Source organism: Macrobrachium rosenbergii, chromosome 14 (genome assembly GCF_040412425.1).
Source record: "Macrobrachium rosenbergii isolate ZJJX-2024 chromosome 14, ASM4041242v1, whole genome shotgun sequence".
Taxonomy (NCBI): domain Eukaryota; kingdom Metazoa; phylum Arthropoda; class Malacostraca; order Decapoda; family Palaemonidae; genus Macrobrachium; species Macrobrachium rosenbergii.
This window is the reverse complement of record NC_089754.1, coordinates 32,983,394-33,009,883: the sequence shown is the minus strand read 5'-3', so window position 1 is coordinate 33,009,883 and position 26,490 is coordinate 32,983,394. Positions and strand designations below refer to the sequence as shown.

The window sequence follows — 26,490 nt, the reverse complement described above, 5'->3', positions numbered from 1 at the left end:
TCTCTCTCTCTCTCTCTCTCTCTCTGTGGTCAGTTCATGAATTATTACAGTAATTTCCAGATAAATGTACTTGGTATGTATACCTGGTATGTATCCTAATAGGAAGAGGCTGAAAGGTTTTAAAGTTAATGAAAGAATTTTCCGTAAAACTGTTTTGTTCTGGAATTACTGTTTAAGAAGGGTGCTGCTCTCTCTCTCTCTCTCTCTCTCTCTCTCTCTCTCTCTCTCTCTCTCTCTCTCTCTCTCTCTCTCTCTCTCTCCCCGCCCCCTTGAACTTAACATCCTGTAAGGATACCTTCCAAAGGAATGTCCTCTGTGAGCGTAAAGCGATCTGAGTAACTCTTCTCCTCGAGGGTATCGAAGACCAGGATGTCTGCGGCCACCAGGCCCCTCGACACCTGCCATTTGGTGACTCTCCCGTCCAGGGACACGGAGAAGAGGCGTAGGTCTTCGTTGGGCTCGGTCACCACCCACCGTACCTTTTAGGGAAAGGCTAATTAGGTTCTTTTATAGCACAGTACGCTTAGCAGTTGACAAGTACAATATTGCATTAAAAAATCCGGAGAAAAGAACTTTGGTCCAGTGAATTCACTCGCGAGACTGTACGAATTTGTATATTCTCATGTATGTGTATGTGTATTTATATATATTATATATATGTCTATATATGTGTATTTTGTATTTATATATATAATTATGTATATGTATATTTATTATATACAGGTATATATATATGTACGAGTATATATATTTTATATATATATATATATATATATATATATATATATATATATATATATTATGTATATTATATATATATTATAAATTATATATGTGTGTGCATTTGTAATTTTTCTTATATATTTTAAGTTTCTTATTTTTAAAACTTTTGCATTACTTCAATTAGGCTTCCGTGAACCCAAACCAAACCCCCACGGTGGCAAGAACGTGCGTATATATTTAACCTCAGAGTTGGCCTATACCGAAATTTAAGAAATAACTAATTAAAAATCACAAAAGTGCCACAGTGAAACTCCCACGTCAAAAATAACATTTAAGCAAAATAAGCAAGAAATATTTCACATATTGATGTATTAAATCATATTGTTCCTATCACTAAAATTTCTGGTAGATTTGCTCCAGTTACTCACAGAGCCAAATGAAAAACATTCGGAATCTCTTACCTGGGTAACCGGAAGGATGTGTTTCCCAGAAACGGCGTTCGATTGAAGTGCCCTTGGGTATGGGGACTTGGCATCGTATACCACTACACTTCCGTCGCTCCACCCGGCAGCAACCAGGTTACAGTGCTTTCCATTACGATGATAAAAGAAGAGAAAAATTATAAGATTTCATTTTATTACGCACTGTCGCGTAGCCGGACTGCTCTCGTAGGGGCCGGGATAGTGCCGTCAGTGCACCTCATGCGGTGTACTGTAGGCATTTTTAAGGTCCTTTGCAGCGTCCCTTCGGCCTCTAGCTGTAGCCCCTTTCATTCCCTGTACTGTACCTGAGTTTATAATTTGTTCTCTCTTCCTACTTTCCACCCTCTCCTAACAGTTAATTCATAGTGCAACTACGAGGGTTTTCTTCCTGTTACACCTTTCAAACCTTTTTACTCTCAATTTCCCTTCCAGCGCTGAATGACCTCTTAGGTCCACGTGCTTGGCCTTTGGCCTAACTCTATATTCTATTCTATTCTATTCTATTCTATCAACACTTCAAGGGCAAGTTACATTTCAAAATAGAAAATGGTATTTGTAATGCCAAATCGCATAGAATGTGGTTTTCTAAGTTATAATAAACCATATTAGTTACCTGAGGGTGGAAATGAACACAGGTGACTCCGCAGGGGGCCGGGAAGACTCGTTCGGGGTTGTTAGGGCTCTTGAGGCTGAAGATACAGACGAGGCCGTTGCCCTCGTCCTGTCCGTTCACACCGCCTGTTGCAAGGAAGACTATAATTATTAAAAGAATAGAAATTAGAAATAATAATAATGATACTTGTAAAATTAGGAAAAAGACCTTCTTTAATACAGGTTTTGTTAAACAAAGTGGCAGTTTCAGCAGCATTTATTTTATATAGTAAACGCTCAATTCGTCTTATCAGTTGCTTTTCTTGCGCTGGAATGGGTGCAAGCAATTGTCCGATATTCATATCCGGTGGTTTAGAGATGTGTAGGAGGTAGTTCTCGCAGGTGTCGGCTACACATCACTAAACCACCGGGTATGAATACCGGACAATTGCTTGCAACCATTCCAGCGCAAGAAAAGCAATTGATAAGACGAAATGAGCGTTTACTATTTAAAATAAATGCTGTTGAAACTGCCATTTTGTTTAACAAAACATGTAATAATAATAATAATAATAATAATAATAATAGACCCTATGTTACACAGACTTCTCGTAAAATTTAAACATTTTTTTAAGTGCTTAGGACAGTGAGACTTACACATATGTTATATGTTCTTCATATACCTACACGTCCATGTGTACGTGTATGTTAAGAATATAAACGTAGGTTGTATGTCCTGCCTATAGGATCACTCACCCGCCACATAAGCCGCAGCGAACAGATCAGGATACGTAGGACTCCAGCAGACCTCGGTGACGGTGAAGGACCTGAAGTTGTCCATCGTGAACCTCCAGAGGGGCAGGAGAGATCCTTCCAAGGGCTTGAACTCGTCGCTCCCGTCGTCCCAGTATTTGAAATCTGTTCAGAAGAAAGGTTTGGAAGTTTTTAAAGTGAGGAAAGATATGTTTTTCATCCGTTTGCCTATTTTATTTATAAATTTATTTAATTGATTATTTATTGATTCATCTGTTCATTTATTCCACCATAGGGAGGGTAGTGCCGTCGGTGCACCTCACGCGGTGCGCTGTAGTCATTACTCAAGGTTCTCTGCAACCCCTTCCATTCCTGTGACTGTACCCCCGCTCATGTTCTCTTTCTTCCGTCTTTCATTTTTCTATTTATTTATACTCGTATATTACCCTTAAGGGGGTAGTGCCGTCAGTGAACCTTACGCGGTGCACTGTAGGCAGGCATTACTTAAGGTTCTTTGCAGCATCCCTTCGGCCCCTAGCTGCAACCCCTTCCATTCCTTTTACTGTACCCCCGTTCATACTCTCTTTCTTCCTTCTTACTTTTCGCCCTCTCCTAACAGGAGGAAAACTGCGAGGGTTTCCTCCTGTTACAAGCTCCTCGCTGGGTGAGCGGGTTCCCTTCTCAGCTACCACTCTGTTGGTCGCGAGTTCGAATCTCCGACCGGCCAGTGAAGAACAAGAGGAATTTGTTTCTGGTGATAGAAATTCATTTCTCGCTATAATGTGGTTCGGATTCCACAATAAGCTGTAGGTCCCGTTGCTAGGTAACCAATTGGTTCTTAGCCACGTAAAAATAAATCTAATCCTTCGGGCCAGCCCTAGGAGAGCTGTTAATCAGCTCAGTGGTCTGGTTAAACTAAGATATACTTATTTTTTCCTCCTGTTACACCTTTAAAACCTTTCTACTCTCTACTTCCCTTTCAGCGCTGAATGACCTCATAGCTCCCAGCGTTTTCTTGGTCTTTATATTCAATTCCATTCATTTAGTTATTTACTTATTAATTTATCCGTTTATTTTTTATTTTATGGTAATTCAACCTTCGTACGGCTGCGCCATTGCGCAAACTCCGTCACAAAAAAAAAAATCCTCCATAAAAAAAAATTACGAAAAAACTACACCCACTGCATATCCTTTCATACCTAACCTAATAAAGGTGAAATATATTTTATAGCACTCTTTCTCCGTTTAATTTACAAGCAACTAGATCAGCTGGAAATTGCTTTCGGAAATGAGATGATTATGATAACCAGTACAGCACACGCGAGGAATGTATTTAAGAATATTTTTTTCGTCGGAGGAAAAAAATGAACGAGGTAAATTTGCCCGGCTCAAATTGCCACGGTATTTTAAAAGAGATTATTTTCTTATCAGTGGTTCCTTTTGACAGCTGGGTAGTAAAAGAATGTTTTTATGAAGGCTTAAGTGCGTTAAGTATCGGCTTCGGAAAATTACTGTTAGGACACTGGGTACAAAGATTTATAGAAAATTGTATTATTATTATTATTATTATTATTATTATTATTATTATTATTATTGTTTTATCCAAACGTGCATGTATTATAGACGACTGACCAAGCACGCTGTAAACTTGTTTAACTACTTTGATCGGACAGAAAATCCTTGTATGAAACGGGTATGAAAAGAGTGAAAAATAAGAGAGAGAGAGAGAGAGAGAGAGAGAGAGAGAGAGAGAGAGAGAGAGAGAGAGAGAGAGTAATCAAAAGAACACACAAAGTCAACAGAAACATCAAGAAGAACAGAATTCTGGAATGACATCAAGCTTTTGACGAATAGCCCTCGCTATAAGACAGAAGAAAGAAAATTGCCATTTACGGTCATTTTTATGTGCATAATTCGCCTGGACTGAAGGAAATGACGCTGAATTGGATAATGAACAGTTCGTGAAATGCCGAGAAAAGCCCAGAACGGAAGTCACGAGAGTAATTCTTGTTACAAGTTCACGCCTTTTGGGGATTTCTCTGAACTATGGAAAACGGAGCCTTCTGTTCTGAGCGAATGGCAGCAGTAACTCTGATCTGTTAAGCAGATTTTTTTATTGCTAGCTTGCTGTGATTATGAATAGCAAAGTACTTTTTGTTGGTGAATTCTTTCAGTAATTCTGAGTGGCCAAACATTAACTTTATTGGTAATGAATAATTGCAGTAATTCTGAGTAGCTAGACAATTTTTTGGTAATGAATATTTGCAGTAATTATGGTTAGCAAACATTAATTTTTTGGTAATGACTTATTGTCATAATTCTGAACAGCCAAGCACTTTTATCTTGCTCTGCGAATTCCTGTAAGACTGACGACCACCCCCACGGTTTAAAGCATTTCTCCTCTGTGAATTCTTGCGATAATTTCGTTGTCCTAGGCAAAATTACAGCTCCGCTCTTGAAATTTTTTTTTTCCTTTTTGAGGCATTCCCAGAAGTGAGACCGAGCTCCGGGAATTGACGTGTCCGTCGCCGGCAAAAACAGGTTCTTTGATTCCAGTTCTTATTACGCTAGTGGACATTCCTTCTTCATAATTGTTATGATATTCTTGTTTGTTTCGAAAGAAGAATCAAGTAGGAGGTAAAATCGAGCTAAATGTAATAATAACTGACAGCAAAGGCTCCCGACAGGTTGTTAGTCTGTCCTTCACTCTTTTGGTCGCTCACTGATGTGTCTGAAATTGTTAGGATTTCAGTAAGAAGCACATAGCTTACGCTCATTATGACCCGAGATAAATTTTAAGATGGTCCAGCTTTGGTAATTACGTTTGGGGAAAATTTCAAGATTGTTTTGTGCACAAAGCCAGGATTATGATAATATCCCCTTGTGTTCACAACTGGTAAAAGATTTCAGTTAGATTTACTACTCAGTTTGCTCTTGGCATGATCTTGTTATTTAATGTGAATAATCATGGTCGTCGAATACTGGTAAAATTTGCATGGTTATGCATAACGTGGGCCAGATTCAGAATTTTAATATAATTTTATGTACATTACCTCTGTGTGGTATTTTCTAAGGCTTCATATTCCCTCACTTTAAACCTGTACTCTGCACTCACTGCTGAAGTCAGACATACATTATATATGCATCTTACTGATGCATTTTGCGAATTTTACATGTACCTATGTATATTTAATCTGTACCACTATGCATTTTTGTCTACCTCATTCTGATATCGTGCAGAGATTTATGTTCACTTAACCGTATAAAGATTTATTCTATACTACGAAGCAACTACAGAATTCTAAATATTATTGCTGTCTTTGCCATATGGATTAAGTCCCAGTACAAACAATTTCTCCAACAGGTGAGGAACCAACAAGCAGGAGACGCATGCGCACTCCTCACTCACCTTGCGTCACTTCGTCGTAGAGGTTCTGATTGAGCATCCTCTCCACAACGATGGCTGCCTCCAGCAGACCCGGTAAGTTCTCGAAAGGATTTTGCTTCACTGCGCCTAGTCTTGGAGAATCCAGCACTGCTGGTGGAGCATCCCCTGAGGTACCCAAGGGCTGAGTAAAGAGAGGATTTGTCAGTGCTGTTGAATGGTTCTCTGTAGAATGCAAAGTATCATGTTAAGATTTTAGACAGATGCAAAGCTGGTGTATACTGCAGAGTGGGTAGTAAGATTAAGATTATCATAAACACACCTCGGAAACTTATCACATATATATCACAAACATGTCGAAAACAAGTCAACAACTGTAAGCGGAGCACAAACCTTTGGCAAATGCCGGATAATTGTATAAAGCATTGATTAGGGCTACCAATAAGTCGTTTACTTGTATTCAACATTTTTGTGATGTGTGCAATAAATTGCTGACAGTGTTTATGACATGTTTTACTGCAGTGTAGACGCACCCTTGCTTGCATGCCTTTTGGTAAATGATATATAGTTTTTAAAGTAGGCTTACTTTCTTTCTTTTATGTGAAAAGTGTCTGAAAAGTTTGGGACCATAGGAGTATCAGTCATTCTTTCCCAGGCCTTAGTAAAGATAATCAGCATTAACTTTCATCATTTTTTTCTATAAGGAATTTTTATTTCAGTAAAATGTACCATGAACCACTTTACAGACAAGAACGGTCAGAGTATATATGCAAGTTCTCCTTCCAGTTTAGAATGTGTCTGACTGCTTTTCTACATTTTTTTTCTTTGCTCATCTGATCTTATTATTCTCAGCTACGCCTCTTCCCTTCTCATTCTGCCTTACCAATATCGTAATGAGCTCGTTGTTCTGTTTGTCTTTTTCCTTCTGTTTCTCCTTCTCTCTCAGCATCGCCAAGTGCTCGTCCCACTGGTAGGCGTCGTAGATGTCCCTAATCCCTATGTTTTGGGAGAAGGTCGTGCCAGGGGCCTGGTCGGTCTGGATACTCTTTTCCTGTCACCAGGAGAAAGTGTTAAGTTCATAGGGCTATCAATTCAAGCGAAACCGTGGCGTAGTAGGACTGTGAAAAACGCGAATTGTAAGAAATTATGCCAGAATGCTATTACAGGAAATGAAAGAAATTTTAGCTTAGGTGAAACATGGGAAAAACAAATACTCTAAATGCAACGTAAAGTCAACATTTGTGTAAATTTGCTGGAATATAAACACTAAGCAAATATAAGCATTCTGAAAAAACCTCTTACTGATTACAGGCTCTGAGCTGTTAAGAGAGGAAAATCAGTTGACAGTAAGCCCACAATAGCAAGAAATAGAAGAAATATACAGAAAAGTGACTCAAATGCTAAAGATCTAGCAGTTTCTCAGGTAGAGCTATAATTGACATGTATTATTTAGCTCAGGAAGAGCAAAGGCACACAGGTGACCTTATTGCCAAAAAGGTTATCTATAGCTGAGCATTCCCAGTCACAGGCATGGCCCAAAAATCAGAAGAATGTGTAAAACTTAATAACATGAGAATATGATTACTGTATTTACAAAAAGCAAGGAAAAAAAAAAAATGGCTGATCAGAGCCATTTTAATTAAGCACTCACCCTCTGATTTCCGTGGGGCGTTTGAGACACTCGTTCGCTGAAGTTGAAAGGATTTGGCTGAGTGTCGATCTTAGCAATGTCTTCTGAGGACATGACGTCTCCGTACAGTTCTTCCAGAAGTATGGTGATGTTGTCCTTTTCCACTTCTGAAAAGATTCGAGTATTTCGGCTATCACGTGTTGTCTATTGCTAATTAAACTTTTCTTGAAATCGTTATCATGCAACGCAAATAGTTCATGTTTGTTGTTTATTTTTTTGTTTTCTCCTTTTTTTTGCTGCGTTAGGTATATTGACTCATATCATTTTTGTTTCTCTCTCTCTCTCTCTCTCTCTCTCTCTCTCTCTCTCTCTCTCTCTCTCTCTCTCTATATATATATATATATATATATATATATATATATATATATATATATATATATATATATATATATATATATATATATATATATATACATACATACATACAGATATATATATATATATACATACATACATACATACATACATACATACATACATACATATTATATATATATATATATATATATATATATATATACATATATATATATATATATATATATATATATATATATATATATATATATATATATATATATATATTGGGGACTATATTATAGTTTCAAGCTGACGTTTGTCTTCCCCGTACTTTCTCGTTGTATTTTTTTCACTAGATATTTTAACTTTAAACAGGAGCCTTAACAAGACCTAGCTTGACTGACGAATTAAACCGTATTTTGTTCTTTTAATTTTTGTTGATAAATAAGACCAACTTTTACTATCGTTTTTAGCTTGTAGTTTCTTCCAAATTAGTTATATTTTAGAAAGATGTATTTCTGTTGGCCTTATAGTAATAACAGTAACTAAGTTAAATGTACAAAGCAGTATCAAAAATGGATTTAGTAAAAAAAATAGCTCTATCCTCTCTATAAGGCGAAATCTGTTTTAATATTTAGATTGGGTCGAGATAATTAGAAACTCATTTAATCGTCTTGGTGATTATGGGTTTCCTCCAAATTAGAGGCTTATCGTAAGGACACGAAATAAGTAACAGCCTTCTCTCGGCTATCTGTCAAGCTGCACGAATGTTCGTGCATCACTTGTCAAAATATTATTGAGTATCTCTCCAAAACGGAGTGTCGAGATAAACGACCGTAGATTTTAACGAGACGGAAGTTGGGAAAATATTTGAGGAATAAAAGCGATATAGTTAGAATGTAATTAATATACCAGTTAGCTCTGAGGAAAACAGATGGTAGGATTTCATGGCTGGGTCATTTTGTGACGTCGTGACGTAACGTTCTGTCAGTCGCGTCTGTCGGAGATAAACACCATTTTTTTTTTTTTTTTTTAACATGTTCTTTCCCCCTTATTTTCTTGCTTACTGGATGGATTATAGTATTTCGCTGTCCAAGCCATTAAATAAAAGGCCAGCGTCTGCGACATCATAACGATAATTGTTCACCTACTAGCTCTCTTTCGTTAATCGCCCTCGTTAATTAACTGACAATGTGAGGTCATCTGACCCAGGACCTTGTAACTTAGTAAAATTTATTGCTTCCAATACTCCATTTTATCCCATATCCCTTATTCCTCTCCCAACGATTAGCTCTTTAAAATAAGTACTGTTTGGATATGCAAAATTATTTAAATGTTTATGAGAAACATTTTTATGAGAATCGATTGAAACGCAGATATTTCGGGGCAGAAACTCTTAAACAACTTTGGAAATCTGTACCTTCACTATCATCCTCGCTATTCCCATTCTTGCGGAGCTTCGGGTTGTCCTTGTGTAGGACCTTGGAGGGCAGAGAGAGGAGGTCGAGAACGGCCATGCAGTTCTTCACCTCCTGGTAACTTCCCGTCGTCGTGTCGTAGATGATCTCGTTGGAGGTCGTCCTCATGTTTGCTGTGAGTGTGATCTCCACTATGGGGTCGGACCGAGGTTGCTGTTGGGACGGAAGAGACTAAAGGGGCATTGCCTGGCTCTAAACGTGTTGCTTGGGGCTGTACATAGTCAAAAAGGTCCCGTAAGGGTAGTTTGTAAACATGGTTCACTAAGCCTACCTACTTCCTATAGTTTAAAAAGGTCCCATGTGACCATTTTGTAAACATGGTTCACTAGGCCTACCTACTTCCTATAGTCTAAAAAGGTCCCATGTGACCATTTTGTAAACTTGGTTCACTAGACCTACCTACTTCCCTCAGCGAACGTTTGCGTCAGTTACAGAAAGGTTTGTTGCAAACGTTTGCTCTCAGAAAGTGTGCAGGATTTGGTTAGCTGCTGAGAGAATGTGGTTATAAATATATACGGTTGTCTGCAAAACGTTTCTTCAAACCATGCTTGATGAGTCTAGCGACACCAGCTCCTTTTGCTAAAAGAAATAATGCGAACGTTTGCATGAATTTAAGAGAGTAAGTTTGCAACCTTGTGCTTGCTTCGTACTAAATCATTCTGCAAATGTATTTTCTTACTGCAAACATGTGCTTTTCCTGCAAACGCTTACTTATGTTCTTTTGCAAACGACTTCTCATTTTGCAAACAAAATGCTTATCATGCTTTCACATTGTTTCAATGGTAGATCGTAAAGCATTTTGTCGACATTTCATCGAATTCTTTGGCAGATATTTGCAAAGGTAGTCAATATGCCTTCGTAGATGTTTGCCAAAAACGGTGCTCTGGTAGTATAGGAAACTCGCGTCTTGTAATCAGAATGCTGTCGAACCTAGACAGTTAGGGTAAGCTGTCAGTAGTACTATACAATATACATAGAAAAGATCTAAACAATGAATGACATGTGATAGGTTGGTTGTTAAGGAGTAAGCATGTCAGACATATGGAAGTTTACTTAAGGAAAGGAAATTAGGTTTAAAATATTTCGTTATTTCCATAGATCCTCTTAACTTTCAAGTTAGGGTCTCTAAACGCAAATCTGGAGATTTAGGCTAACATACTACATCCTTTCCCCAATTTTCTACCATCCTTACACAACGGAAAAAACAGACATATATCGTAGTTCTGTATATGCATTTGCATAGGCGCATATTGGACACGAAAGGTTATGAATACAAGATGAGAATCCACGTAATGAAAAGAATTAACTGAACGAACAGCAAAACATTCGTAATAACCCTTAAAGAAATATTGTAGGTTAGCCAAGCTTGATTGGTAGGAGATAGTGGTAAGAATTAAAGATATAGTTTAGTTGGATCCTTAAAATACTGTATTTCGTATAAGATGTTATTTTAAAAATACAGGTTAATTTAAAAAAAGAATAAAAAGGATTAATTCCAGTAAACTAAGCGTAAACTCTAAACGCAGTCTTAGGCTACCTCAAATTTGAAATAATACCCAATTTTGTGAATGTTAACGAGTTGACCTGGGGAACTTAACCTTATCAGTAAGTGAGAAGGTGATTCCTACTCAATATCTGACATATTATCGATTGAACTCGCATCTTGTTACTTTGCTTTCGTGTTCTGACGTAAAGCTGACAGGTGGCACCAGTACACATCTTTTCTTTTTAAGTAAACGAGAGACGGTTGCTAGAAAAACACTTAGCACATCTGTGTTGAAATCAGAAATCAGTGTCATCTGTTATGATTCAGAAAGTTCGTTCATGATTAAAAGGGTCATAGGATCCATTCTTTAAAGCAAAAAGATATAAATTAAAAAGATAGTTATTTAGAAAAAAAAAATAGTTTCGGAGAATAAAGAAGTTCAGTAAACAGTCACCTAAATCTAGTTAATTCCACTACTTATTCATGTATCACGTTTCACACACAAAAAGTGAGCAAGTATTTAGATCAATATCAGCTAGACACACCTGATTTCTTAATGTTCACTGACGGTACCGCCTGCTTTCAATAGGAAAATACGGCACCTAAATATTTGCTGTTTACATATTATGTAAATTAATACCCGTTCTCCTCTTATTAGTGAATATACCTAACTGTTGCATGAAAGAACACTACTTGTTCTTTCCTACAATAAGTATAAGGTTGTATTTGCTCTGAAAGGTCTACCAGTCTTTAGTCAGTCTGCATAACAGTCTAATAGTTGAATAAGAAGAGCAGTATATTTTGAGTGGAATTGAAGATATGATTGTCAGATTGATATGATGTGAGCCAGACTGTATGTCAGTTAGGAATGAGACTAATTATTGTTTTGACTGGACAGTGGGCACCCATATTTAGAACAAATTCAACCCAAATTGTGTCTTGTTGGTCCTTGGCACATGAGAAGGGAAGAAATGTGAAGGCTGATAAACCCACTACAACAGAATACCAGAAGATCAACCCGTACCAACATAATCTTCTGAAAAGTGAAAAAAAAGACGGTCGTGAATGTCTGATTGAATAAAAGTAGCGTTGGCGTCCCACATCCAGTTTTTGAACAGCCGCCCACTGGCCTCCACCATTTCGTAAAAAATGAACGTAGTTCTGTACTGAAACGATACTCAAATAAGAAAATGGGTTTTCTGATTATTCCACGGAAAACAAAACTCACTACTACCACCTCTTGATCGACTGGCAATTTCGAAAGCTTGGGCTCTGTCGGTTTTTTCACGTAACGGCGCCAGTACACAGACTTCTTCTTTTCGAACTTGGCCGTGATGGCGGTGGGCACCGCCTGCCCAGCCGGCTTTTTCCTGGGGGCGATCTCCCTGCCAAGCACACTGCGTACCCTGCAGGAGGCAGAAGAAGTTGTAATGATTTCAGTGCCAGTTTCTTCATACCAAGAGGAAACGAGACTCTTAAGTATTAGCAACAAATATATACACACTAGACCTATGTTGACAAGAACGAGCCCACTGTACAGTAGAATAGGAAACTATTGGTAGATAGCAAAATAAAGATATACACAAACACTAAACCTATGTATACAGAAGTGAAGATATACACATGTACACACTCTAGATCTATGTTGACAACTAGACCTGTGTTGACAAGCTCTCGTCAAGAGAGGCTCAGAAATGAAAACAGGCTCATAATAAAGAAGGAAAATGGCTCCAGTGAATTTATTTTTGTTTTGCTTTTGTTTTAGAGGAATGTGAAACCAACTTACATGCTGTACCGCCTGAAGCTCGCGAGATATTTCCGTCGGAGAGAGAAGGAAATGAGTGAAAAAGGTGCTGAAATTGGTGATCATTTAGCATGTGAAGCAGACAACACAAAAAATAAATAAATAAATAAACATTTCATTTTTCAATGGGAAAGGGAATTTTTTATTGTATTAATAATTCATATGTCTGTTTATTAATTTATTTATGTAATTATTTAACCGATTGTTTATTCAAACGTGAAGTTTGGTTTATGGTACTAAAATTATCGAGATCAAATCTTGATGATTTATAGTACTAACTGAACTTAGGAATGGAATTCAAGAATATGGCATTACAAAACAGTACTACTAAAACTAAATTAAATTGAGAAATACTCGTACAGTAAGTTAGTGACATTTCATTTTTACTAAAGGAGTGGAAATCAAAAGACTAGCGGCTAATTTTCTACGTTCTCCCTCTACTTATTAATTTGATTTTTTAAAAATCACACTTTTAAAAGTCCGCAGACACTACTCCATTGATATAACTGATGCTGCGTTCGTGTGTGAAAGAATCGAGATATTTTCGAGAAGAATATAATTTTTATTTTGTCCCAGAATGGCTGAGTTTGTTTTTTATAATTAACCTTGATTTATGATCAGAGATTTTATATAATTTAAAGTAAATGAAGTGGGTAAGAAGTCTTGCAATTGCGTCACTGAATGTCAGTGATTTTTTGTGAAGGAACTTGGAAAATGGACAAGATAAAAATAACATTGTTCGACACGCTAGGCCTAATGAAAATGCTTGTTTTTGTGCTCTTCATCTAATTAATTAAAAAAAAAACTTGGTTTGTGTGTGAAGGTGGTGTCCCAAGTTTTGTTGTTTTTATGATTTTATCTATAATTTTTTTCCAAATTTTCATTCGTCTTCGGTGTGTCAGATCGAATGCACTATGCTCTTATCAAAATAGTTTGAGAAAATGTTATTTACATATTAGATTGAAAAAAATATTGGAATATGACTTGAACACCACTATTCGTGTAAAGAAAAAATTTGTAATTTCCTTACTGATGGCAAAAAAATGCAAGATAATATTTAGTAATTTCATTGAAATTATAACAGATGAAGCTATTCAACTGTGTTAAATCAAGATTTAGAAAAATTCTCATCGTAATTATAATTGTTATTTTATGAAATTTTTCATGAACTGATTTTGCTAAGGACCTCAATTGAACTTAAGTTATTAGACCGTGGAAATTAAAGCTTTATAAAAATTGTCATCGTAATTATAATTGTTATATTATGAAATTTCTGTATAAATTGATTTTCCTAAAGGCTTCAATTACACTTATTTTTTATACCGTGATCTTACTCGGAGAAAATCCTTGTGACACCACCTTAGCGTGCAGTGTCTAACGTTGTAAAACTTAAGAGTCTGTTCATATATGTTCAAGCAGTTACACACTATCTGCCAACATCATATGAACAGAGCATGTGCTAACATGCTAGAAGGTTGTACGTAAATCAAACCAGTCAACCTAATCGTATGGGGGTGGGTCTACCAAAAACTTTGAGGGGACTTTGGTGTGTGTAGACTTAGACAATTAGACTCAACTAACCGGCAGAGGATACGGAGCCTCTTGATGTTGGCGAGACCTTTCCCGGTTCCCGGTGGCTTTGGAGGCTTCGGTTTGGTGGCCACAGGCTGCGTAGGGGCTGGTTCCTCCGCCTCAGGAGTCATGATCTTCGTCAGTTTCGCCATCATGCGGAACCTCATGAGTGCTGGAGAGGAACACCGCCTGTGGAGAGAGAGAGAGAGAGAGAGAGAGATCAGTGAAATACTCTGCATTTTTTACTGCGGTATCCTGGAATGTGAGCCAACCTGCCCACAGCTGGAAAAATTAAATGCGTTCATGTATCTCTTCGGCCCCTAGCTGTAACCTCTTTCATTCTTTTTACTGTACCTCCGTTCAGATTTCGATAAGATTTCGAGAAGATAAGAGGGCGTTGTGGTTATTGCAATTATATGTATTCAGTAATATTGGCGTTTTGACTTAATTTTTACAGCTAAATTCTTGATGTAAACGATTAAAAAGAAGTATTTTTGTAAAACATGGTTGTTTAAATGAATCTGAATACATGTGCCATATTCATAATATCTTGTGTAAAAAGTATATTGCGTTTTACTGTTGGGATAATGTAATCTCGTATATTCATATACTTACTTCAGAACAAAGAATAAAGCAATTTACGTCGTTTCATTCTATTTTTACATTGAGACTGAAGTTATTCGTTTTAGGAAAAGAAGAATCATATAATAATACACTAAGTCATCGTGTAACAAATCGATTTAGCGGGGGGAAAAAGCCGTAGGCCTAACCATCTTTTTTTTTTTTTTTTAAATACTTCCCCATTGTGCTTCGAGTTTTCGTGTAACAAATCGGTTTAGTAAAAAAAAAAATCCTTAGACCTAACTTTTTGAACACTTCCTCTTTTCATAATGAGGATGAGAATATAAATAAATATATTGTTGGTTACGATTTATTAAAAATGCCTTCGTAATCTTTTCCCTACTTGTGAACTCAGCTGGATACGTCAAGTGTTTACTCAGACGAAACAGCATGTGGGTTGTTGCGTGCTTCAAATTGCCTTGTAATTTTGCGGGTGTTGTTTTCCTTTAAAAAAAAAATATCTAGTGGTGCAAACTTTTTTTGTATGGTAAAGGAATTTGTATATTATTTTCTCTCTCTCTCTCTCTCTCTCTCTCTCTCTCTCTCTCTTCTTGCCGTGTGCTTTTTTTTAGCCTCCTGTAAAATTGTTTTGTGCGTGAGTTTGTATGTGTGTGTTTCCAACCTTTCCCCACCATCGAGAGACCCGAAATCGATCCGACGGGCGAGAAACAATTTGGGCCCGTTTCATGAAAAATCCATCGTGCCTCTGTTAACGTGCCTCTGTTTACCTGGTAGTGACTCGACTCAAAAATGAAGTGGTTATTGTGAAGTCTCCCTCTTCTTAATAAAGTAAAACAATATGGCTTCTTCTTCCCATGAGGAACCTGATCATAGATTTCAAAATAGAATTACTGTTAAAATGCATAGCAATTAATGTTAAATTGGATTTACAACCCTGCCTCTTTAAGAATCAGTAAAATGGTTGTAAAGATTTTCAGGACAACAACACTTTTTTTGTGTATATGTTGATCATATGCAGTTCTTCATCGACTTAAAATAAGAAAAAGTTGAGTAATTGGAAACTTCGTTTCACTTTGAGAACCCCAATCACTACCTGCTTACAAAAGCGTATAATATTCGTTACTAAACAGCTAGAGATAGGAAAAGGAAATAGAATTAAATATTTCACAACAGCCACTTAGTAAAAACCAAAGCACCAGATCAGAAGGAAAAGGAAGCTAGCTCTAATTTTTCTTTTGACCTGGAAAGATTTAATTTTTTAATATATTACTCATACCGGGAAGGAGGTTTTATTGTCGAATAAATTTTTCTTACTTAATATAAAGATAGTTATGAAGCTAAAGAAAAGTGTAGTCATAAATTAATAACTTTAAAGTTAAGTTATGAAGAGTGGTAAGCTTAAGAAAATAATCATTTAAGCATATATAGTTTAAATAATTTGTTTCTCCCGACAGCGCCGGAAGCCAGCATCGCTTAGCCCACCTGACAAACTTCCAGTCTTCCGTGATCAGAAATTTCGAAATGCATCCCAATTTTCCCAATAAACACCAGACTCCAGACGATAAAATAAGTAAATTAAGGTACCATTACGATCTTACGAAAACAGAATATCGCCCGGACTCCAATTTCCAGATCACAAAACTATTTTAAATTATTCATCTCCTCCAGTGTTGACAGGTTACGTGACGGGGGATGAACCATTAAACGAATACAGATGATTCGTGCCGTTGTGTTGTGGTTAGGGTATGCGTCTCCTTTCCCTTTGCTTGCGTGCGTGCGTGCGTGCGGGGATTATTGACTGCTAATGATCCAGTGGGTCCAAAACGGGGATATAAGTTCCCGGTCTTTAATTTTAGGTATCGATCACGAGACGGCGAGTAAATGCAGAGTTGAGATGTCGGTTATTCAAAAGAGTAGTTTGAGTAGTAGCAGTAGGATAGATATGCCTTTGGAACGGCTCCCTATATCTTTCTAGTTTGCGTTAATTTACCCTTTTATAAAGTTTCTTTTCTATAACAGCTGGAGTAGCTGTCATTTTACTTACCTGATCTCGTGAAGTCAAGCGTAGAGTCAGTCACCTGTTTGCAAGTCTCTCTCTCTCTCTCTCTCTCTCTCTTCTCTCTCTCTCTCTCTCTCTCTCTCTCTCTCTCTCTCTCGTGCAGAAACGTAAGCCACCATACTAAATGATTTCAGTAGATATGCGCAAACGTAGTTGTTAACACTCGTCAAATCTCTCTCTCTCTCTCTCTCTCTCTCTCTCTCTCTCTCTCTCTCTCTCTCTCTCTCTCTCTCTCTCTCTCTCTCTCTCTTACTAAACGATTTCAGTGGAATATGCGTAAGCATTGTTATAAACATTCATTATATATATTTCTTTTTCTGATTTATTGTGATAGCTTGTTGACACCCACAAAATTAACACCTACAGTAGATGCCATGCCTTCGGTTCTGGACAAGTAAAAAGATTTGATTATTAACCATAACTTGGAGTCATAACAAAAAGGACCATGAAATCTGTTTTCACAGAAATACCAATGACCCCCCCCCCAAGGATTACAGGGATTCTGAAAATGAAAAAATATATATATTTTGGTGTTTTCGTTTCTCTGTAAATCCTTCTCAGCTGATTTCGGGAATGACCCCAAGGCTGCTTTAGTAATATTAAAAGATACTTCCTTATTTTTTATGTGGGTTATTGCTTAGTTTACTTATTATTAGCTATATATTGAAGAGAAAGAGAAGTGTACACTGATTCAAAGTCTAATTAAAAAGATAGTGCCTGTAAATAATGCCATTGATTTCAGTAGGTAGATATATATATATATATATATATATATATATATATATATATATATATATATATATATATATATATATATATATATTATATATGGTTTCATATCATTCCTACAACTAGATTAGTCTCAGAGATGACAAACGATTAAGAGGAAATTTTACATTAGAAAATAAACCAAAAAAATTCCCTTTGTTCATTACACTTTCTGAGAAGACTTTCATATCGCAACAGTGTCTTAGTAGTTTTCGTTGACATTACTCTGTTGGCCTCTCAGTCCACATTGGGACCCATTCCCGCCCCGCCCCCCCTGCCAAACTCCTTAGGTCTTGTTTTATTCTGGGAATTTCGTGGCACCCTTCAGTCGTAAATTAATAATTACTGATCATTACGGCTTTATTTTTGGGAGAGAGAGAGAGAGAGAGAGAGAGAGAGAGAGAGAGACTTATTTTGGCCACTTTCGGATTTGGTTGGTTAAAATTTCTTTTATATACGAACTTGAAATATATCTTGATATTTTTGCGTGTGCGTATATAATTACCGTATACTGTGTTTATACTATATATATATATATATATATATATATATATATATATATATATATATATATATATATATATATATATATATATATATATATATATATATATATATATATATATATATATATATATATGATATACCAAAATGACTAGAATCCACTTTTCCGTTTTCATCGTGATCTACTTCAGCTGTGTAAATTCACATTGCATTCACTCGCTGTGCGCGTGTATAATAATTGTGCTTGCTTGCTTATCGGTATTTGCATAACTAAGCAATTAAGCAAATCTGTAGACGCATAATACTAACAGGACATTTGCTGATGCCACACGAATAAAAACAACACGATTCCGATACGGGGTTTTATCAGACCGTGTGTCAATAATTATCTGCAGTGGTAAACATGTTGGTGTGTGTCTGTGTGTGTGTTTTTTTTTTTTTTTTTACCGCGAAGCGACGCATGTTTCCGTGAGCTGTCTTCGTTGACGACGGAAGCAAACTGTACGAGATAACAAAATAAAAAAAAATGGTCATAGACGCCAAATGATACCCTGGGTCGCACTGGACAGGTCAGCCAGTTTTTTTTTTTCTTTCTTTCTTTTCTTTCGTGATGGCCATTCGTCATGAAGCGCAGATAGATCACTTTCATGAGAAAAAAATAAATAATTTTTTTTTTATTTATTTTTTTTTTTTTAGGGGAGGGGGTTCAGGATTCCTGTAATGCGGGAATTTACGATATTTGCTCAGACGTTACCGTGATGGAACGTCATTTCACTGGGAGAGAGAGAGAGAGAGAGAGAGAGAGAGAGAGAGAGAGAGAGAGAGAGCGCTGTTGAAGAGAGCTCTAGGAACCAACCGAAATCTTTGAATTGTAAATTTTGTGAAATTGTAAAATATTTCACCGTACCGAAAATTATGAGGACGTTAATCGTTACTCTTGACTTGTTTTTATTTATTTATATATTTGTTTAGGTTTCTTTTATTTATTTATTTTTTATATTGTGAATTTTTGTTTTTCCATCGTGTGTGGTTATATTCATTACGATGCTCATTCTAAATTTGCATGTATATCTAAGAAAATAGTCAGACATAATTCTCCTTTTTTTTTTATTTATCTGGCAACCTTGACCCTGATCAAAGCTATCGCTTACAAGGTTAAATAAATCATTACTTATTCGCTGTTTGATAATATCTAATACTCTTCTTACGTTATTTGTACTATTTGTCAGTTGTTGCTATGCGTATAGTTTTTCCGAGCCAAAATGAGAATCTTTCTAAAATTAGACTTTAAACGAAAAAGTTGTAACCAAGATGTTTTAGAATGTCACTGAAGATTTGCTTTTTCTGAGAAGGGCTCTTCATGAGATTGTTTGGTCAAGTCAGTCGATAAACTCTCCGTTTCGTGGCAAACAAATGACAGTCGTTTAGAATCTTTTGGACGGAGATTCACTGAAGAAGAGGAAACAGCTTAATGTTCCTTTTACCCTTATCGTATCTTTCTTGAGAGAGTTTCGATTGAGTTCTCTTCCAAGCTGCCAGTAATAATTTATCACGTAGCTGATAAAATTATTAAACTTAAAGCTGGCTCTGGGCTGGGCGTGTTGGCTGACCGCTATGAAAAGCTAGAACCTTATTATCACTCTGATCTGGAGAGATATATTTCTTAAAATGGCTTTCTCGAGATTACGTCCTGTTGGGAGAAATCTGCTCGCAAGAGTTCGTGATTTGCTCTCATAGAAACTCAAACCTGGTACATCGGCGAAGGGCAATGAACGATTTGGCGGAGATTTACGCTCTGCCGAGTGTTCTATAATAATTGTCATTTGTTATAGTGTACATTCAACTTTTTTATAATGTTATATATTTTATATTTATATTTTATCATTTTAATTCAGTGAGGACGTGCTACGCAATATGTTATCATACTGGCGTGTTCCTTAATGATCAAAAATATATTCCTTGGATGTTTAATGACTAAATAATAAATATAAATTAATAACAATATTCTCCTATTCTTAAAATTATTCGCAGAGATCAGCAAGCCCAAGAACATCAAGAATTTCTCCCTTATCCACTTTCTCAAGTATATAACGACTCATCCCATCGAGAATTCACCTGAATTCACCGCAGGTATTTTATGCCGTCATTTACCCACCTGGCCCCGTTTCACCTGCGTGAGGGTCCGTCAAAAAATCGGCGAGTACTCACGAACGCTGTTAAGTGGGTTTATTATCGCCGGTGATCACAGGACGGTTGCTCGTTTTTGTCGTTATGTTTGTATCGGGGGGGGAAGACTTGGTCCTTTCAACTAATGTATCCCTAAATGTGTTAGAATGGCTTTTTTTATAGTTTCGGTTAAATTGGCGTTGTTTTTTTTATATAGTTTCGGTTAGATTGAGTTGTTTTTAGCTTAAATTAGATTGGCGTTGTTTTTTATGGTTTCTGTTAGATTTGAGGTGTTTTTAATATGGTTTCTGCTAGATTGGCGTTGTTTTTTTAGTTTAAATTAGATTGGCGTCGCGGTATTTTTTATGGTTCTGTTAGATTGGCGGTGTTTTTTGTAGTTTCGGTTAAATTGGCGTTGTTTTTTTATATAGTTCTGTTTGATTGGCGTTGTTTTTTATATAGTTTCTGTTAGAATGGCGTTGTTTTTTTATAGTGTCTGTTAGATTGGCGTTGTTTTTATATAGTTTCTGTTAGATTGGCGTTTTTTGTAGTTCGTGTTAGATCGACCTTGTTTTTTTATAGTTCCTGTTAGATTGGCGTTGTTTTTTGTAGTTTCACTTTAAATCAATTTTCTTAATTTGTTAGCTTTTCCATAGAAGCGTGTCAGTTAATTTTAATTAGGCTGGTTTGGTAGAAGGTCTGACTGGTTTCATGACGGGTTAATTGGTTGGATGATTGGCTGTAATTGGCTCATTGTTATGTTTCAGATTTAATTTTATCACTAATTTGAAGATGGAATAAATTAAGTTTTATAATTCCGTTTCTCTTGTCGTTAGCGTATAGGAATTATTGTGATCTGCTAGTTATGTTATTTATTCTTTATTTCCATGTGAATATCCTATTGGGGCCTCATCCTTCATCCTTCAGATCCTTCATCCTCATTCATTTCGGTCATCCGTGTTATCAAGTTTATGAAGACCATAAAAATCATTGTTGTCATTCTTCGACTGATCTAAACCCCCCGTTATTATAGTTTCCGCATCACGAAAGATAACTTTTTAAATAATATCCGGGTTTGCCGAGACAGAGGCAGAGAGAGAGAGAGAGAGGGGGTGTTGAGAGGGAGGTGGGGGAATCTTTTAACAGAAAGCGTTTAACTACGCAACAGTGAAATAAATAAAAAAAATAAGCTAGATTAGTTGAGAGAGAGATAGATAGCATCTTTTACCAGAAAACGTTTAACCACACTGCATTGAAATAAATACGAAGAAAATAAGCTAGATTAGGTAAGAGAGAGAGAGAGAGAGAGAGAGAGAGGGAATCTTTTACCAGAAAACGTATAACCACACCACAGTGAAATAAAAAAAAAATAAGCTTGATTAGAGGAGAGAGAGAGAGAGAGAATCTTTCACCAGAAAGCGTTTAACCACACCACAGTGAAATAAATACGAAAAAAATAAGCTAGATTGGATGAGAGAGAGAAACAGATACAGAGAGAGGCCCTTGCGTGCCTTATGCGTGTCAAAGCAGGGTCATGTATCCGTGGCTAAACTAATTCTTGGAGTTCCGAATGTTTTATTTTTTTTCTGGCGTCCTTAAGGGTTTATTATTATTTTCACTTATATAGATGATTTTGGACATGTCGAAGGAACAAGTGCTCTTATTAACACGATTTATTATCCGAGGTATTCCTTGAACAGCTGCCTGTAGGTTGATGTTGCCAGTTTAAAGAGAATTGTTGGAAAAAAACACGATGTTGGATGCCATCGCGAGATGTTAGGTCACGCTATGATAATGTATACACGCTTCCAGTTGCCCTGCCCGGCTATCCCCTACCCCGCCTTCCCTCTCTCTCTCTCTCTCTCTCTCTCTCTCTCTCTCTCTCTCTCTCTCTCTCTCTCTCTCTCTCTCTCTCTCAGACTCGCTACTGCTATTTTAAACAGCACACTACTAATTCTTTGCTCTTATCTCACCGGCTGCTAAATATCTCTCTCTCTCTCTCTCTCTCTCTCTCTCTCTCTCTCTCTCTCTCTCTCTGCTTGATTGGTGAAGGGGAGGAAGCAAGTGAGATCCCGTTAGAGCGATGAGCGAGGGAAAAATAGGATATTGCGGTAATCGTTTAAGTCTCGATTTATCTTGCTCTGTTTTCCTCTTTATTTTGAATGATGTTTCTTTTTAGATGATGATGTCTTTTAAGATGATATTTTCTTTTAAGATGATGTTTTCTTTGAAGATTTTTTTTTAAGATGATGTTTTCTTTTAAGATGATATTTTCTTTGAAGATGATGTTTCCTATTAAGATGATATCATCTTTTAGATGTTTTCTGTTAAGATGATATTTTCGTCTTAGGGTCCGTTTAGAGAGATTCTTGTAATAAGAACAGTCATTGAAGAACATCGGTAACAACTCTGCGGAAAGATATGTAGAATTGTGTTTACGTTTTCATGTCAGTTCAGTCACAGAATCTTTCGTTTTAAAATTATGTTTTCTTCTTAGAGTTAGTTAGAGAGGTTCTTTTCCGAAGACATTACAGTCGAACTAGCATGAATGCATTCACAGCATGAAAACGTGTACACAATTGTAAATATTTCTTTGCTGAGTTGTTGCGCCTTTTGGCCATGAAAGGCAAATAGTGCACTAAACACGAAAGTAGCATCTAATAAGATGAGAAATGTTTAGATTAGTCGATCTCGTGACATCTAACCCGGTGTACAGTAGAGGAAGTATGGCGTGAATACAGTTAACGATGATGATGAAGCTTAGTGTAAAAGAGGAGGTCCGACCTTTAGTCTATCAGTACTTATTTGCACAACAATAGAATTTTTTTAACCCTTTGGTAACTGGGTGCACAGAAGACTGCCAGACCAATTCTCGGATTTTAGATCCTACTGGCCATGTTCCAATAATGAAAAGGCGAGTGCCCAATTCTACGCTCTTAGAATATCACACCCTTTACCTACGTATTCCTGTACAGCGTGTGTGTGTGTGTGTGTGTGTGTGTGAGAGAGAGAGAGAGAGAGAGAGAGAGAGAGAGAGCGTGCTTGCGTTCACTTGTGAACTGCAGTATGACAATCCGATTGATTATGTGGAAAAATCATTGTTTTTAATGACAAGATCTCGTGTCTCGTGTTCCTGTCCCTTTCCCGACTCTCGTCGTCAGGAGAATTAAGAAATGATGAATGATTACGTAACTTCTCAGCGTCTTTTGTTTCATATTCCATTTTTGTTTTTTCAGACATTATTTTCATCAAACAAATGAGCTCAGTATATATTGTTTATACAGTATATGTATTTATATGTGCATTATAATAATTGATGGTAGTGTAGTGTGTGATGTTATTCTATAGTGTCAGTTTTTCTGTATTTTTATATGAATAATGATATCCTAGATATTTAGTCATTATAGAAGAAGGTTAACACAAAGGATTCCTGGAAACTGATAACCAAATTGGACATTTGGTCTCTTGTTTAGGGATGGTTCAATCTGCCAAAACTCAGTCGCCGTTGATAACGATCCAATAAAAGTTTCCAATCTATTTAGACTGAGTTTATGCATATAAGTTTATACAAAAGCATGACTGACTGATTATACAAAAGCATGACTGACTGACTGATTATACAAAAACATGACTGATTGAGTTTACTGTTAGTTTTTGGCATCCTACTTTTTATTATATTGAGATTATCTCTTCACCCACTTTTGAAATATCTTGTTAGGTCTGGCAAATCTGTAAAGTTAAATAGCCATTTTTACCGCATTTTATTTTTGCATTTTCTATTTCATGTATATTTAGGTACAAAAAATATCACCCTTCCCTCTGATCTTTAAATACACATTTATCTCCCCTGTACCTTTACATCTTACTTCCGGTGTCTTTAAATACATCTTTGTCTCTGTCTATTTTCGTTCATTCGTATCGTGCATGTAAACTATCTTTGTTGAATTACAAATATACACATTTATTTTATCTCTACAATTTCTTGTGTTTATGTGTTCTGTGTGTTAAATGACAATATGCACATATTTTATCATAAATTTCTCGTGTATATGTATTCTGTGTTAAATCGGAAATTCATTTCCTGCCATTCCTGTTAAATTACAAATATACACATATTTTATCTTGACAGATTTCTTCCCCAACAATTAATTTCTCCCTGTTTTCTTTGTAAAAAAAAAAAACAAAAAAAAACATGAATCGTGACCTATAGATCGTGAACCATAGACATGAAGTAACAGCAAAGTAATTGCGTGTTATACATCCAGCAAGGGTCACATTACATTATGTTATGTGACACCATAACATCGAATTGCGTGAGGGGTGGAATCTAACCATTTTTTCTTGATTATACACATCTGAGAATGAAACGCTGGGATTTTGTCGAGAAGCCCGTGTTGTCTGGAGACACAAATTGGGCTCTTTCTGGTTAATCTTAATCGCCAGCCATAGGTTTTTCCTCTCTCTCTCTCTCTCTCTCTCTCTCTCTCTCTCTCTCTCTCTCTCTCTCTCTCTCAAATACTTTTTCTAGGTTTCTCTGTTTTGTTTGTTTTAAAAAACAAAATGGTTCTTACACTAAAAGCATTCTCTCTCTCTCTCTCTCTCTCTCTCTCTCTCTCTCTCTCTCTCTCTCTCTCTCTCTCTCTCTCTCTCTCTCTCTCGTTTTCCTCCTCACACTAAAAAATGTTTAAAAATCTTCGTGAATGTACAACCCTCTCTCTCTCTCTCTCTCTCTCTCTCTCTCTCTCTCTCTCTCTCTCTCTCTCTCTCTCTCTCTCTCTCTCGTAAACAGATAGACAAAGGAAATAGCTAGGTTGGAAACAGACAAGTCATACAAATTACATGTATTGAAAGATAACACAGTATCGTACGAAGTGTATTTAATTTGTTCCTTTCCACATACATTCCCACTGTATACAGATGTGCAAAACAGGTGCCATTTAGCTGTTATTTACAAACTGTAGACCTTGCTGTAACCTCATTGCCTGTCGCTGTCTGAGTTATGAGGTTCCGTGCTCAAGTGTTGGCTTTTAACATTGTTCACTGTTTTTCCATTTGTCTGTGATGAAAAGTATAACGGGCAAGGTTCTTTAGGGAACTTACATTGATTGATCGATTGTCATCAGACCCATTTTCCACTCATATCTGATGATTTTCCTCGAACTGTTTGTTAACTGGCTCTGCTATGCTTACTGGTTCCAGGTTCCAGTCGTCCTCTCTACCTTATTTATTTCTGGATGCTTATTCCTGCTGCTGGTTCCTTGTCCTAAATTGCTCTAAAAACTGTTATTATAAATTTTGAAGTTTTACTAGGTATTTTTAATTTATTTATTCTGATTTTTAGACATTTTTTGACTGCAGTATCCCTACCGTTCTGTAGTTTACATCTCACAGACATTCAGTATCGCTGACCCTGTGACATACGACAGAGATAAATCAATATTCGCCCGTGACTTCTGCGAAGTATAAGGAACAAAGACCAGATGTTTGTATTTATTTGGAGATCACGAAGCTGTGAAGCGGGTATGGATAGGAGAAGGAGCTGTGAGAGCGGTTGGGAAAGGAGAAGGAGCTGTGAAGGGGTGGGGGATAGGAGAAGGAGCTGTGAAGGGGTGGGGGATAGGAGGGAGGTAAGGATAGGAGAAGGAACTGTGAAGGGGTGGGGCATAGGAGAAGTAGCTGTGAAGAGGTAGGGGATAGGAGAAGGAGCTGTGAAGGGGCTAGGGATAGGGGGCAGGAGCTGTGAAGGGGGTATGGATAGGAGAAGGAGCTGTGAAGGGTTGGGATAGGGGAAGGAGCTGTGAAGGGATGATTGCTTATGTCACACAAGAAAGAATAGTATTGAATGACCTCAGGGTCCCACTGCATGGGGTATGGCCTTAAATTTCATATATCTAACCAATGGACAAGAATGTGCGTCATATTTGCGAATGACAGAATCATTCATTTTGGGTCATTTACATAATGCATAATTCTGATTTATTTCTCGTTGCCTGGAACTTGCTTTTCCTTGTTTAAAGTATATCACGGATTTTGGAGACAAGTCAGATGGGTTTGATAGTTCCAACTCCATATTCTATATGAAAATGAATAACAATTTAACATTTTCTCCTGCCGTCTTACCTTTGCTTCATTTTTCATTCATTTTTA

The 26,490-nt window shown here is 36.8% G+C and overlaps 1 protein-coding gene and 1 long non-coding RNA gene across 2 annotated transcripts in view; one reads left to right on the top strand and one right to left on the bottom strand.

Annotated features, from left to right (window-relative positions):
- Positions 1–9,616, bottom strand: part of LOC136845883 (dynein intermediate chain 2, ciliary-like) — a 13,287-nt gene extending 3,671 nt beyond the window's left edge. The window contains exons 1-8 of the mRNA XM_067116322.1: positions 9,345–9,616; positions 7,586–7,731; positions 6,818–6,985; positions 5,959–6,118; positions 2,553–2,714; positions 1,819–1,943; positions 1,185–1,310; positions 296–479 (exon numbers count right to left, since the gene is read on the bottom strand). Of these exons, the coding sequence (XP_066972423.1) occupies positions 296–479; positions 1,185–1,310; positions 1,819–1,943; positions 2,553–2,714; positions 5,959–6,118; positions 6,818–6,985; positions 7,586–7,731; positions 9,345–9,510 (1,237 nt within the window). The 5' untranslated portion in view covers positions 9,511–9,616. The remainder of the gene's footprint in view (positions 1–295; positions 480–1,184; positions 1,311–1,818; positions 1,944–2,552; positions 2,715–5,958; positions 6,119–6,817; positions 6,986–7,585; positions 7,732–9,344) is intronic.
- LOC136845884 (uncharacterized) overlaps positions 1–26,490 on the top strand; it is a 315,993-nt gene that overhangs the window by 242,624 nt on the left and 46,879 nt on the right. The window contains exon 3 of the long non-coding RNA XR_010855286.1: positions 5,914–6,030. This is a non-coding gene — a long non-coding RNA (uncharacterized lncRNA). The remainder of the gene's footprint in view (positions 1–5,913; positions 6,031–26,490) is intronic.